This window comes from Schistocerca nitens, chromosome 1, assembly GCF_023898315.1.
Source record: "Schistocerca nitens isolate TAMUIC-IGC-003100 chromosome 1, iqSchNite1.1, whole genome shotgun sequence".
In the NCBI taxonomy this organism is placed as follows: Eukaryota; Metazoa; Arthropoda; class Insecta; order Orthoptera; family Acrididae; genus Schistocerca; species Schistocerca nitens.
Genome location: NC_064614.1, coordinates 570,492,361 through 570,507,982, shown reverse-complemented (window position 1 = coordinate 570,507,982; position 15,622 = coordinate 570,492,361). Strand labels below are relative to the sequence as shown.

The 15,622-nt window shown below is 36.5% G+C and overlaps 1 protein-coding gene across 5 annotated transcripts in view; it reads left to right on the top strand.

Annotated features, from left to right (window-relative positions):
- The window catches only part of LOC126254922 (protein unc-13 homolog 4B), a 273,157-nt gene that overhangs the window by 215,291 nt on the left and 42,244 nt on the right, over window positions 1–15,622 (top strand). For all 5 annotated transcript variants that reach the window (XM_049955349.1, XM_049955352.1, XM_049955351.1 and 2 more), the window contains 8 exons: window positions 4,647–4,808; window positions 4,893–4,959; window positions 6,301–6,412; window positions 6,604–6,648; window positions 6,724–6,883; window positions 9,366–9,545; window positions 11,451–11,672; window positions 11,915–12,036. In XM_049955349.1, the coding sequence (XP_049811306.1) occupies window positions 4,647–4,808; window positions 4,893–4,959; window positions 6,301–6,412; window positions 6,604–6,648; window positions 6,724–6,883; window positions 9,366–9,545; window positions 11,451–11,672; window positions 11,915–12,036 (1,070 nt within the window). The remainder of the gene's footprint in view (window positions 1–4,646; window positions 4,809–4,892; window positions 4,960–6,300; window positions 6,413–6,603; window positions 6,649–6,723; window positions 6,884–9,365; window positions 9,546–11,450; window positions 11,673–11,914; window positions 12,037–15,622) is intronic.

Below are 15,622 nucleotides of genomic sequence, written 5' to 3'. Positions count from 1 at the left end.
GCATGCACTCTATCACTAAATCACCAGGTCCAACATTTATGCAGATGGTTCATGTATAGGTTTTGAATAGTTAGCTTATGATGGATGGATCAACAACAACAACAACAAAATGATCCCATAAGAATTCTGTTTTTACTGGCCAAGGTGCTGGACCCCAAACAAAACAAAACAATTCTTCTAGAGGCTTCTCCAACAATAATCCTTCACTAATAGTAATTATAACTAGTACTTATAATCAATAACTTGGCAAATACAATTTAAGTTAGTACATTCCTAATTCACAACCATTTCATTAAAAGCCACTGATGAAGTTATGTTGTAATGTGCATAGAAGTGCCAAAGAAATTGTTGTAGGCATGCTTATTAAAATACAGAGATATGTAAATAGGTAGAATAGAGCGCTGCAGTTGGCAGCACCTATATAAGACAACAAGTGTCTGGCACCATAGTTAGATCCGTTTCTGCTGCTAAAATGGCAGGTTATCAAAATATAAGTGAGTTTGAAAGTGGTGTTATAGTCGACCCTTGAGCGATGGGACACGGCATCTCCGAGGTAGTGATGAAGTGGGGTTTTCCTATACGACCATTTCATGAGTGTATCATGAATATGAGTAATCTGGTAAAATATCAAATCTCCAACATCACTGAAGCCGGAAAAAGATGCTGCAAGAACCAGACCAACAATGGCTGAAGAGAATCGTTCAACATGACAGAAGTGCAACCCTTCCACAGATTGCTGTAGATTTCAATGCTGGGCCGTCAATATGTGTCAGCACGCAAATTTTGTCCATTGTACATTCTGATAGATGTTGGCAATTCCAGCAGGACAATGTGACACCCCACACATTGGGAATTGCTACAGAGTAGCTCCAGGAACATTCTTTTGAGTTTAAACACTTCCGCTGGCTACTAAACTCACCAGACACGAACATTATTAAGCATATCTGGGATGCCTTGCAATGTGCTGTTCAGAAGCGAACTGCACCACCTCGTACTCTTATGGATTTATGGATGGCCGTGCAGGATTCATGGCATCATTTCCCTCCAGCACTACTTCAGGCATTAGTCGAATCCATGCCATGTAATGTTGCGGCACTTCTGTGTGCTTGCAGGGTCCCTACATGATACTAGAGCAGTTGTACCAATTGCTTTGGCTCTTCAGTATATCACTATTGTATTCATGTTTTATCAATATGGCATGTTTAGCATTAATCATAAACAAGAAATGCATTGGCTCAGAACTCCTGTATCCTCTGTGTGCTTTACAATTTTTTTTTTCCTTTTTCTTTTGGGTCATCAGTCTTCCGACTGATTTGATGCAGTCCACCATGAATTCCTCTCCTGTACCAACCTCTTCATCTCCAAGTAGCACTTTCAACCTACGTCCTCAGTTATTTGCTGGATGTATTCCAGTCTCTTCCTTCCTCTACAGTTTTTGCCCTCTACAGCGCCCTCTAGTTCAATGGAAGTCATTCCCTGATGTCTTAACAGATGTTCTATCATCCTGTCCCTTCTCCTTCTCAGTGTTTTCCACATATTCCTTTCCTCTCCAATTGTGCACAGAACCACCTCATTCCTTATCTTATCGATCCACCTAATTTTCAACATTCGTCTCTTCAGTCATCATTGGTCCCATTCTTGCAGGATCTTCTTCCAGCTGCAGCTATGTTGGTGATTTAATGTTTTCCCAGATTCCTGATATTCACAGTACACTCTTGAAATGGTGGTATAGGGAAATCCCCACTTCATCGCTACCTCGAAGATGCTGTCACACATCGCTTGTGCACCAACTATAACACCATGTTCAAACTCTTTTAAATCTTGATAACCTGCCATTGTAGCAGCAGTAACCAATCTAACAACTGTGGCAGATACTCATTGTCTTAGGTAGGGGTTGCCAACCACAGCACTGTATTCTGCCTGTTTACATGTGTGTGTATTTGACTGCTCATGCCTGTACCAGTTTCTTTGGCGCTTCAGTTAATTTCTTCAATAAAATTTCTTGTGCTAACCAAGATTCTTCTTCAAGACTGTTTTTGATGGGTGTATGGCAGAATCATTGATTTAGTTTTGTTAGTTTTTCCTCTTGGAAAAGGAGTTTTGGAATGAAGCTGAATGTCTTCTGTGTATATTGCCTCAGTTCTTTTGCAACCGACTTTGACTGCTTCAATAGGTTAAGAAACATTGAGACTTGTAGTTACGCCATGGTCAGAAACATCAATCAGACCTTCCTTTAGATTCAGTCAGCAAATGTCAGTTACAAAATTGGGCGGCTGACAGTCTTCAGGTCCAAAAAATCTGTATTCAGTTATTCACTACCATATGCCATTTTTGGTTGGTGAAGACAAGAGGGAATGTTCTATGAGCTAGTCAGCCAACATCATCAATAACTCTGTGCCTGCAGAAGATCACATTGTGCCTTATTATGGAATTTCTTGAAATAAGCAAAGCTCTCAAATCAAGAGAATATAGCACATGTCTTGTGCGAGATGGCAGAGTCAGCAAAGTAATAGAATATGATAATGCTGCTAAGATTGTGTGGCTTCCATGAGTGTCCAGAATCATGTGCCAACATTTAATGTTTGACAAAGTGCAGAAGAAGTTGTACAAATAATTTGCTGATCATCCAGACTAAGACTATGGCTCCACCCACAAAGACGACAGGCGAGACACTGTGTAGCACGTGGTCCCTCAAAGTGCACCTTAGGAAACACAAGCAACATGGACACAGCAACAACTATCGCAAGTGAACTTCTATCAACAGATTTGGCTTGTCCAACTGCTCTGCAGCCCATACGAACCAATACTTTTGGTGGCTTCTGCACAATGGTTGCTGCTGTATCATCCAGAATGTGTCTGTCTTGTGGGTCAAACTTGTATTTTCTTTAAGGAAAATCCAATCTTCAAACACTACTTTCACATTTGCCTCTAGTGGCTTTTGATATACTTGTCTGTTCTTTTGTAAGTTGTGAACATGTCTTTTGTTTTACGAATGCCTTGAGCCATTCTAGCTCTACTATGTTCCCTCTTTCTCAGTTCTTTGATACAGATTTTCCATCTCCCTTAGCAAATTTACATGCCATAATTTCTGTGGTTTTGGTAGTTAAGCCATAATAAATATTGTATGCAGAAGTAATACAGCCAGGAACTGTTTTTCTTCCACTTTTGTGAAAATTTTTAAGCATTTATTTTACAGTCTAAAGCTGATATTGTCAGTCCCAGAACAAAGTCGTTTCTATGGGCTAACCTAGGAATACAGGTTGGGGAACGCCATGCTCTATTCTATTCAGGTGATTCCAAACTGAGATAATGCTGAAGATCCTGGACTGTCACTGTTACTGTCACTACTCTTGTCTTAAACTTGGATGGTACCCATGAAACAAACAATATTTATGTTGTAAAGTGTGGTAGTGTAGGAAACTTGATACATTTGTAAATTCATGTTACCATTCAATTACTTCCAATCTTATCTGCTTTTTTTCAGAACTGCATCTTGAGACTGAAAGCTGTGACAGCACATTCCCAGGTGTCAAAGGCCAGCACATATCACCTAAATAGAATTGAGCATGGCATTCCCCGACCTATATTCCTGGGTTAGTCATGATCAGACTTGTTGAATTTTTTCCAGTTTTAGCTCTTCAGGCAGTGTCCAATGATACAATTGGGCCTTACTTTCATTGTCATACCCATATATCCATGTTTTGTTACCTGTTACAACCTTCTTCAGACTTCCAGATCATTATCGATTTCATTCAGCAATTCCTGAGCGACATCCACATAGTAGCGTGTCTGATCAAAATTCAACACTTTTGGAACAAACATTTCTGCTACACATTTCATGCCCAAAAAAAAAAGGGGGGGGGGAGAGAGAGAGAGAGAGAGAGAGAGAGAGAGAGAGAGAGAGAGATAGAGAGAGAGAGAGAGAAATTGTTTGGCATGAGCCAAAGGATATGCTGACATCAGAAATATCTATACAATGGTGATTTTCCAGTGCCATTTTCTTTACTTCTTCCACACTGTTGTCCGTAATTGATACGCTAGGGTCTCCATGGTAGTCGTCATCTTCAATGTCTTTTCAGCCCTCTTTGACATGTTTATACCGCTCATAAACTCTTCTCTTACTCGTAGTAGATTCACCACAAGCTACGGTCAACATTTTGAATGTGGTGCTGCACTTTATTCCATTTTCCAAGCAAAATTTAATGCAGATTTTTTTGATCTATCTTTTATGAAAGTAAAAATTCGCGTCACTTTTTGATCACGCCTCTTAAGTAGGGCCACTAGAGCTTGTGTTCTCTGAATGTAAATTATCAGTGATAACTGGCTGTATTACACTTGATTACTGTTGTTGCTTGTGTCAGTCAGTGTTCTTCATTGCACTGGCTCACACATTAAACCACTTAGACAACATGGGAAATTATACCTTAAATACATCGGAGGATGTACCCGCATGTTATGAAACTGGTTGTACCAGTCTTTGACTGATTACAATAAAACAGCTAATATGGTAAATTGGACTCTTAATTAATTTTACTAGCATTTCAACATCTCAATATATTTTAATTTGTTGAGTGCTTTCTTCAATATGTATACTACCACAGTACTCATGTTTGTCTAACCAAAGATCTTTACTTTTTGTTAACTAGATAGAAGAACTTTACTCAGAAATCCTCTATGAACTGCTCCATACTGTGGGTTCTGATGTCACAAGTGATGAAAGAGATGCTCTGCTAAGTTATTTGCAAGAAGCTTTCAAATTAGATAATGAGAGACACTCCAATCTTTTAGAGAGAGCACAGTCAAAAGAGGTGAGTAAATGCATAAATATGTATAAACTAGAAAATCTGGTAGTCCAAAAAGCTCTGTTCTTTATCTTATTTTTATACTTTCAGGCTCCAAACATTTTACTAAATGTTGAAGTAATTGAAGCTAAGGATTTAGCACCAAAGGATGCAAATGGTAAGTACTGCTGCCACAAACATTTCTCTCTCTAAATCAGGAAAATGTGTCCTATAATAAACATCAGAATGTATCATTGTCGAATCAGGAATATGACTGAGATAATCATTTATCTTGTCTCAATATCTTCCTCACAATTTCCTATTACTGGGTTACTGTTTCAGAAAAGAATATTCTGGAAGTGATAGTGAGATAACATTGTGTTCAATCATCTCTTAAGTGAGAATTATGAAGAATGTAGTTAGATTTGATCTAATATCCTGTAATGAGGCATATTGCCTAGTGTGAGGGCAGCAATTGAATTGAAATATCTCTTTCTTAGACTATTGTTGAAAATTGTAATTTTCTTGTTTTTGATGTCTGTGTAACTCTCATTGATAGAGTAATAGTAATTTTTGTTCCTTTGATATAAGAATAACATACACCATGGAAATTCTGAACTGATTTATACAAACCAACTACATGCAGGCCTTCATAGGCACTGAATTATTCAGGTTTTTCAACCATTGAGTGGTCATTTGTCATCTCCTTTTTCTTCTCCTGTACTTCATGCTGAAATGTGTTCGAGAGGATGTTGAATCCATGAATATTTCAACAAGTTTAATTGAAAGAAACAAAAATGTTAAATGAATGGAGATGCCACAATTACATCAAACAAATAAAAATAAAAGCATGTTAATTTACATGCAGTGATTAGAATCAAAATAGTATGGAGTATGCTATCAGACCAATTAAGAGCAGTAGTGCAATCACACTGTGATGTATTCTTACCTGTTCCAAAATATTTTACTAAGCATTCATGTTTCAGATTACTTAACTGAACAAACTACTCCTTATCACAAAATAAGATTATTAAATAGTGCCATAATTGTAATAAACCCTTAGCAACATTTGAAAATTTATGCCAGTATGGGACCCAGAAACAAAATTCCTGCTTCTTACCACAACGATTAGTCAAACAGGTCTTGCTAATAGGCAATCAGGTCTTGCTAAAACTTTTATGGTCACTGATGTGTTCTGTTGTTTCTACAGGTTCATTAAAACTGCACATTAAACGTACCACAATGGTTTACACTGATATTGTTTCACATTATGGAATTTTTATTGATGTCATCCCCTTCAACCTAGTCATTTCATTGCAATGCATTTAATTAATTCTATAATAGTAATAGTCTTATTAACACTTTCACAAATATAAAAATAATGCAGGTTGATAATTAAGGTTTTATAATGTATCACTGACCTCCAATAACCTAAAGTATTCAGTTGAAGAGTTAATAAAACCTAGAAGTTGAAGACAAAACAAGAAGACACAGTTAATGAAACTTTTTTTTGTTGTAGGTCTCTGTGACCCATTTTGCACATTGTACTTAAATTCAGCCAACACTGCCCGCTACAATACTTCAGTGAAGTCTGAAACACTGTCACCTGTTTGGGAAGAGCATTTTTCTCTGTAAGTAGATATAGCACTCTTAGAATAAAAAGAAATTACAGCATTAGAAAAAAGTCCAACCCATGTAAAACTTCATGTAAGCTTGTAATCTGTAATGTCTTCTTTTTTTATTTTCTTGAAACTGTTGCAGTATACAACTGATGTCTTGTTGGCAGAAATGGGGCCTTGATGTTTCTTGTTTTATTTTTCAGGCCAGTAGAAAATCCATCTGAAGATATTTTATTTGTAGAAGTATGGTAAGTCTATTACTTATCAATGTTACAGCCACCTAAGTACTTAGCAAGAAAATAATTTATGTCCTTTGCTTATAGGGATTTTGATCCTGCAGAGACAGTTAGAGAGAAAATGATGAAGATTGGAGAAGTGAAAGGTGTGAAAGGACTACGTAAATTAATGAAAGAGATAGCAGTGACAGCATCAACCGGGAAACATGATAATGAACTAGTTGGTAGTGTCCAGATTCCATTAAGGGTGAGTATCAAATTGAGATTAAATGAAGTTCTGTACTGTGAAATTGTTCAGCAGTTCATATAAATCAAATAGTTTTCTGCCTCAGTCATTTATTAATTTAGCCATTATGCATTTTGATGAATCTCACAATCATCTTCAGGTATAGCATTGCTTAGTTACATAGCTGGTGCTAGTGATGAGCACAGATGCCTTTCTACAGAAGCAGACAAAGTGCAAAGCAAGTTATGTTGCATATTTTGCTGCTGGTAAAATTGTGCTTTTAGGAAGGGCCCTATCAAACTAAATAAATAAGACATGAATTTGTGAGAGTAAAGTTTACTCACAAATTCATGTTTTTTTTTATTTACTTTAACAGTGCCATTCCTAAAAACATAATTTTATCATCCACTAAAGGCAAAACATAATATGCTTTGCACTTGGTCTTCTGCTTTGGAAAGGCATTTGTGCTCTTCACCAACACCAGCTATGAAACTAAAAAATTCTACTCTTAAAGGTGACGGTGTGAACCATCGAAATGCATAGTGACAAAATAAATGACTGACACAGAAAGTGGTTTTATTTATATTTATCAGCTGTCACAACCTTTTGAAAGCCAAATGTAGGTACAAGTGCACTTGCAGTGCCAGCAGCTGTTGCATTACATGCCAACGTTGGTAACAACATGCGTGATGAATAATGGGAACCAAATATGATGAGTATAAGTTGGGTACTGGTAGTCTGTTAAAATGCTAATTCAGATTTTGATATTATTTGCAAATAAAGTTAGTAAAATCAAATGTAATACATTAAAGTTTGTTACTGCAATGATGAATGTGTATCTCAGGTTATTGTACACATCAATATTACAGCAATCATATTTTAATGTCAAGATGCATTGGCTTTGACAAATCACAAGCAAGTTTGTCACAGTCCAACCTAGCCTAGACTTTGGGCTATGCTGCAGGTCAGTCTGTCAACATATGTAGTTTTCTTCCAGTCACCAAATAAATATGAAGTTTAGCAACCAATCTCAACAATCTTAATAATTGAATCGGTAAAAATTATTCTGGTGTTCTCCATATTGAAAACAAATGTAATCAATTTGTATCTTCCACCAAAAGAAATCATTGGGTTCTGTGATTCTCATTGTCTACTGTACAGTAACACCTGATTGCTTATGACCAGTGTCAGTGAACTGCCAACATCAGCATGCAATGCAAGGGGATTCTACTGGGACACTTAGCCCAAATGTAGACAAACCTCATAGCTTTATAACAATTTTGAAAATGCTGTTAGAAATGACACAATCTCCCTCACTTACAGATTTGATAACAAATTTGAAAATATTATGTGCAAAAAAGAGAGAGAAAAAAAGAAAAATCCACTCACTATGCCACACTTAGAATGTTTAAACAGTAATGTGCAAAGCATTTAAAGCAACTGCAGTGTTACTGACAGGAAAAGTTTTGCGTAACTTCACTAGTGGTCTTAACAGAAACACAACTGATGAAATAAACATACAACTCAAGAGACGATTTGTATTTCCAAGAATATGAGAGGTGAAAAGTCATCTAATTGATTTTCTCTCTTTGTGCTCAAACTGGGGAAAGGTGTCCACCCAGAAATAGGCAATGTGGGAGTTATCCTGAATGATTTGTACACTGCAGTAACTAAAATTCTGAAGTTGATGGGAATGTTTTACTGAGATGCTGCTTATTTTAAGGATAAGTCTGTGGATAGTTGCATGATACAGCAATTCTTACTCTTAATTAAAAAAGGGGGTTACAGTAATTGGTGAAATGCTGCAAGTTAAACTGCTACTTTGCAACAAAGTCCATGGCACTATTTTAACTAGTTCAATCATAAATAAAAATTGTATTCCATTGATCTCTAGTGGCCTACTTTTTGATTTCAAGAAATCTTAGTTCCTGCTCAAAATTAGCTTTATGATGATGGTAAATAAATCACAGGGACAAACACTGAAGTTCAGGAGTTGGCTTAAGTCAAGACTGTTACTCCAACTGTCAGTTTATATGGTGTGTTCACACTATGGAACCTGCTTCTTTTGAGGCCATGCTCTAAAATTTAGAATAATGCTTAAAATTTAATGTACAAAGTGATACAGGGCAAAGACAGACTCCACAAACACAAACTCCTTTTCCCACCACATGGTCTTGAGATACCAGCCAATGTAACTCCAGCCACCGATTTCCATAAAGCTATTTTGAAAAATTAGTCCATCATAACTGAGTAATGGAATCAAGCTATAGCTGTAGGTGAAGAATGTGTAAGCATCTCACTGGAGCAAAAGTAAGCACAGCTGCTATTTTGTATTCAGTAATAAAGCATGGATATTTAGCAAAGCATTTTGAGTAAAATCTAATGTTACCAGTTATTTTAAATTGCTAATATTGTTGTTTTAAAAAACTTCATAAAAGTATTTAAATTAAGGTACACAAATCACAAATACTTTGTGTCTAAGATTAAATTTTTGTTCTTACAGAATATTCCTTCTTCTGGACAAATGTACTGGTGCAGCTTGGAAAGGAAAAATAAAGGGAAAAAGCAGGGTGACATAAAAATTAAGTTAAGTTTTGGGGCTGAGAAGAATCCAATGGTAGCACTTCAGGAACACAGACATTTATTAAGATTGTTACTACTACATGATTTAGAAGAAGCAAAGGTTGGTTTCATATTAAAGAATGATAATATAAGAAGTTGCTTTGCTAAATATTTTTACAATGGATGTGTAATTTTCAGAAAATCATCAAAGTTCTAAACATTTTGTTTGGAAAGCGACATATTCTAAGATCGGATGAAGCAGATGGAGCAATGTTATCAAGAGTATGTGCAAATTTTTGTTATGTGTTATGTGCTTGTTCTGCAGGAATTCTGTGAGGTGGAGGAGTTTTTCTCAATGGCTCAAGTGTTGAGGGAAGTTTAAATCCTTGTCATAAGTTGTAGTACCTGCAATAGCTTCTACTGAAAACTGTTGTGTAAAGTATTTTAGGGGCACTTATGTAACTGTTCTGTATTTGAAGTAGTTATGTCATTATTATAAGAAACTACGAATCAAAAAAGTAGTGGAACAAACTAGCCAGTGATATCTTCCTTAATTAGAAGTCGAAGTGCAGCACTTCAAGGCTGCCAGCCAAAGACTTTAACTTCATTTCTTGTCCACCTACAGTATGGCAGGCACATAATATTACCACAACACAAAAGTTGTATAACAGTCATGACTGTTCTGGTGTATCATTTCAGAACTGTTGTGTGACCTGGGCAAAGACGGGTTGATCAAAAATTGATTCTGCTTCATTCCACTTATGCTTTACCAGCAGCATGAGATGCACTAGAAATCAAACATTAGGTGTCATATTAACCAAACCTTTATGTGAGCATTTGTTTGTAAACAATGTGGACTCCTTTCAACTAACATTGACATTATTTGCTCGGACATACCACTACTGATGATAAAAATTAAAAATGATCGAAGCAAGTATCCATCAAGTATAAACTCATATCAAAATATGTAAGTGCATCTACTTTTTAGTCTAAAGCAAAATAATTTTTTTACACACTTGCTACCAAATTTTCTGGAACATTATCTGCACTTGTGGATACTGCATGTGATTTGTTTTGCCAACAGGAGTACATTCACAAAGTTAAAGTGAGTGGATTTTGGACAACAGTGTTGCAAATGCTTTTCAGTTTCTTGCTGTATATACAGATTGAAGATACATAAACCACACAGTACTTATGGAACATTAAATTTGTTACAATTTGCATGAACAAAATGATAAATTTTAAAATTTGTAGCTTACACAAAGGAAGGAATTCTAAACATGTGAGCATCTTCTAATGAAATATTTCAATCTTGTGGTGATCTGGTGGTTCACAACTTCAGACACTGTTGCAGTCAATGGTATAAAGCTTATAACAAAAAATAAATAAATTACCTTTAATGACATACAGACTGATTAATACCTTTTTTCTAATTGCAATATGGTGGACAAGACAGGCAGTATGAATTTCTAGGCTTTCTGTAGCTTTGCTCACAGATCATATTCCTTGAAACTATCATGTAACTTAAAACTTGTTTGTGAAATATAAGACGTAGCAGTGATACTCTGTCTAGTTATTTTGTTCTTTGTGTAGTTGTAGATGTATTCAAACTGCAATTAATTGTTTTATATCAGGTTGCCAGAGCACTTCCAGCATCCCATAATCTGGAAAAAATGTTTGTGCAAGGCTAGATATTAGTCAACTAATATGCATTTAGTGTTTTTCAGTGCTGTACTAACTAATTATGTGATGTAGGGGCAGCATTCAGTTTTTAAATGTTAAGCTTATATAGATTTACATTTTGTACCTTTAAGTAAACTGAAAACTATACTCCATAGAGAAATGTACATGCTGTATTTTAATTTAGTATGTCAATTATGAATATATTGGCTGACTGCAGAGAGAAATTGAGTAGACCATGCTACTTAGAACTGTAATAGTTTTCTTTAGTCCTGTGGTATATTTATCTTCTGATTAAAATTTGTTTCAGTAAAATACTAATTCTCACAACTGAAATTATTTATAGACTCAACCTTATCAGTGGAATGGTGCATTCCAAGAGAAAGCGGAGACTATTCTCACCCAGCATGTAGTACAGTGTGGCTTGTCACCTGCAGATGTGGCACTAGCTCAGTGGTCTGAGTTTATAACTGTCCATATTGACCATCACCTCAACTTTAGATTATTTGCAGTTGTTCTAGAGAAGCTCCTGAAACCAATCCAAGGCGAAATTATATCAGAAGATAATGTAAGTTATTTGACATAAAATAAATTATGAACAAATCAATGTATTAAAATTAATTGATTGGCATTTGTAATTTTACAATCCAAGCTTCAATCTCATTAATAAGGTTTCAATTTTTTTCAATATTTCTTCATGCACTTTATGCATGAACAACTATGTTGTTGTTGTTGTTTGTTGATGGTGGTGGTATTTTGAGAGTGGTGTTGACATTTTATAATGTAATTTGTTTCTTTTGTTTTCTCCAGGCAAAATTGTTCTGGGATTCCACAAAGAAGTTATTACCATCTTGTCTCAATGCTGTAAGAAAAATACGTAAGCTGACTCCAAGTGATAAGAACACATTAAATCAGTTATCTTCTGTTCTTAGGTAAATACATCATCACTACAGTAGTAATTTACAGAAGCTATATTACAGGGTGGTTATAATTAAACTTTTCCTATTTAATGCATTGTAACATAAGACAGTAATTACTGTAAGAGTACCAAACTTCATAGCATTAATGTCCACAGTATGGGGTGCATGATTTCCATGCATCAGGGTGCCACTGTCCAGTTCCAACTATGGCCACCAGGTGCTGTGAACAGTCATAGTGATCCATAATCTCACTCACCTGACTGGTTTCAGTGCAGTTGTTGATGCGTGAACATGAGGTTGGACAGAAGGAGCAGGGCATTATCAGTGATGCTCTACCATCAAAACAACAGCAATGCTGCAGCTGCACTTCAGGAGAGCTTGAAGAAGTAGTCTGAATCAACTGGAGAAATGGGAGTTGCTCTGGAAAGAGGTCGATGACCAATTGCACCACAGATGGTTGATGTAACCAGTGTTGGTATGGCAGACAATGCTGTGCACAATTCATGATTGTCAGGCGGTGCAAGGTGCTGTGTCATGACAGTTGAATATCCTGTGGTCCTCTGTACGGAAGGTCTTTTGAACCATTCTCAAGTAATATCCTTACAAGATCCATATCACATAGCAGCTTGCACCACAGGATGCACAACAACGTGTTGACTTCACTCTCCACTTTCTCGCAAGGGTTGAAGTTGTCGAGGGCTGGCCCTTGACCATCCTATGGACAGATGAAGCTCATATTTCTCTGATGGGAAAGGTGAACACACAGAATTGCCAAGTGTAGGGATCTTCACCTCCAGTCACTGTGCATAAAGTTCCTCTGAATGCTGAATGTGTCACTGTATGGTGTGGCTTCATGGCTATGTTCATCATTGGCCCATTCTATTTTGAACAGACTGGTGCTCAAGGACGAAAGATGTACATTGTGACTGGCCAGTGTTACCATGATATGCTTCACCAGCATGTCATACCCACCCTACAGTTTTCATCCAAGATGGGGCCCCAACGCATATTGCTCATGAATTTCATCTACTTCTCCAAAACACATTTGGAGATGTTTGAATTATTAGCTGATTGTTTCCAAATGCTTGGCCAGCATGATCACCTGATCTCACTCTCTGTGGTTTCTGGTTGTTGGGCTACCTGAAGGACAGAGTTTACCAGAGGAAAATTCACACATGTGCTGATCTGAAGAGCAGCATATCAAGAGAGATAGCTAGCATACCTACGGACATGTTTCATTCTGCTGTGCAGAATGCAATCCTGTGCTTTCAGACTCTTCTCGATACTGATGGGTGCCTTACTGAGTCCCTTTTGTAGCAGTAATGGTACTGGTATGTAATAGTATGATGTACCATAGCAACACATTAGAGATGTTTCAGTTGAGTTGATTCTGCATTATTTCTCTTCCCCAAGTCCCTGATATTAATGCTATCAGGTTTGGTACTCGTACAGTAATTAGTTTCCGTGTTATAATGTGTTAAATAGGGAAAGTTTGATTATAACCACCTGGTATGCAGAATAACAACAACAACAATAATAATAATAATAATAATAATAATAATAATAATAATAATAATCCCCGTGGAGGCCCGGGAAAAGAATAGGCCTCCGGTATGTTCTGCCAGTCGTAAAAGGCGACGAAAAGAACAAACCACTAATAGGGCTAACCCCCCTTTTAGTGTGATTACTTGGTTCAGGACAGAACTAAAGAAGCCTCGGACAAGCGCCGTCATGGTCGGGGACGACGCTTGAACCCTATGCCTGCCCACAATGGTAACGACACTGCTAGCCAACTGGAAAATGATTTAAATCCAAATAGAGGTGTTTTGCAGGATATGCTTCCTGCAACCACCCTAGAACGAAAACAAAGACAGAGGATGAGATGGTCAGATGAAGTTAATCGACACCTCATGTTCTGTTATTACCAAGCAACAAACCTAGGAACCAACACAACTTTATACAGATCACAAGTATACACAACATTTATTACCAGATACCCAGAATTAAAATTTTTAACAGAACAACGACTAGCTGATCAGATCCGTGTAATAATCAAAAATAACAGGATACCCCAGTCAGAATTAGAAAACATCAAACAAGAAGTACAACAAATACTGGAACAAAATAATGTGCAATCAGAAGAAGAAGAAAATACAGTAATGGACTCAAACATCCCAGAGCAAACAAACAAAGAACAACACGCACCAATTAAACAATCAGAGGAAAACGAAATCTTAAGACAGCCACCAGAACAAGCACAAATAGAACACGAAGTGACACAGATGCTAGATATAGAAGAAAAATTTCAGCTAACATATATAGAATACAAAGACACAAATACAGACATTAGACCATTCTTGCATAGACCACCAAATAACCCACAAGTCGAAACAACAATAAAAACTATCAACACAATCATACACAACAAAATAAATGAAAACACAACTATGGAAGAGTTACAACTACTGGTTTATATAGGAGCACTCACTACACTAAATATACACACTAGACAGAGACCAGAACCAACCAACATACAGAAGAAAACCACAAAACCAGCATGGCAACACAGGCTACAGATCAGAATAGAAAAACTGAGAAAAGACATCGGACAGCTAACACAATTTATAAGAAATGAAATCTCGGAAAAAAAACGAAAAAGGTTAGGTAAAATCTCACAACAAGAAGCGACAGAGCAATTAGACGAAAAGAAGCAGAAATTACAAGCATTAGCCAAACGACTCAGAAGATACAAAAAAAGTGAAAATAGAAGGAAACAAAACCAAACATTCAACACAAACCAAAAGAAATTTTACCAGACAATAGATAACACACACATTAAAATAAACAATCCACCAAACATAACAGACATGGAACACTTCTGGAGCAACATATGGCCAAACCCGGTACAACATAACAGGCATGCACGGTGGATACAAGCAGAAACAGACACATACAAGATGATACCACAAATGCCTGAAGTGATAATTTTGCAACATGAAGTCACCCAAGCAATTAATTCTACTCACAATTGGAAAGCCCCTGGAAATGATAAAATAGCAAATTTCTGGTTAAAGAAGTTCACCTCAACACATTCACATCTAACTAAATTATTTAACAGTTACATTGCAGACCCATACACATTCCCTGATACACTTACACATGGAATAACTTATCTGAAACCTAAAGATCAAGCAGACACAGCGAACCCAGCTAAATATCGCCCCATAACATGCCTACCAACAATATACAAAATATTAACTTCAATCATTAAACAGAAATTAATTACACATACAACACAGAACAAAACTATAAATGAAGAGCAAAAAGGCTGTTGCAAAGGAGCACGAGGATGTAAAGAGCAACTGATAATAGATGCAGAGGTGACATATCAAGCTAAAACTAAACAAAGGTCGCTACACTACGCATACATTGATTACCAAAAAGCTTTTGATAGTGTACCCCACTCATGGTTACTACAAATATTGGAAATATACAAAATAGATCCTAAATTGATACAGTTCCTAAACATAGTAATGAGAAATTGGAAAACCACACTTAATATCCAAACAAATTCAAATAATATCACATCACAGCCAAT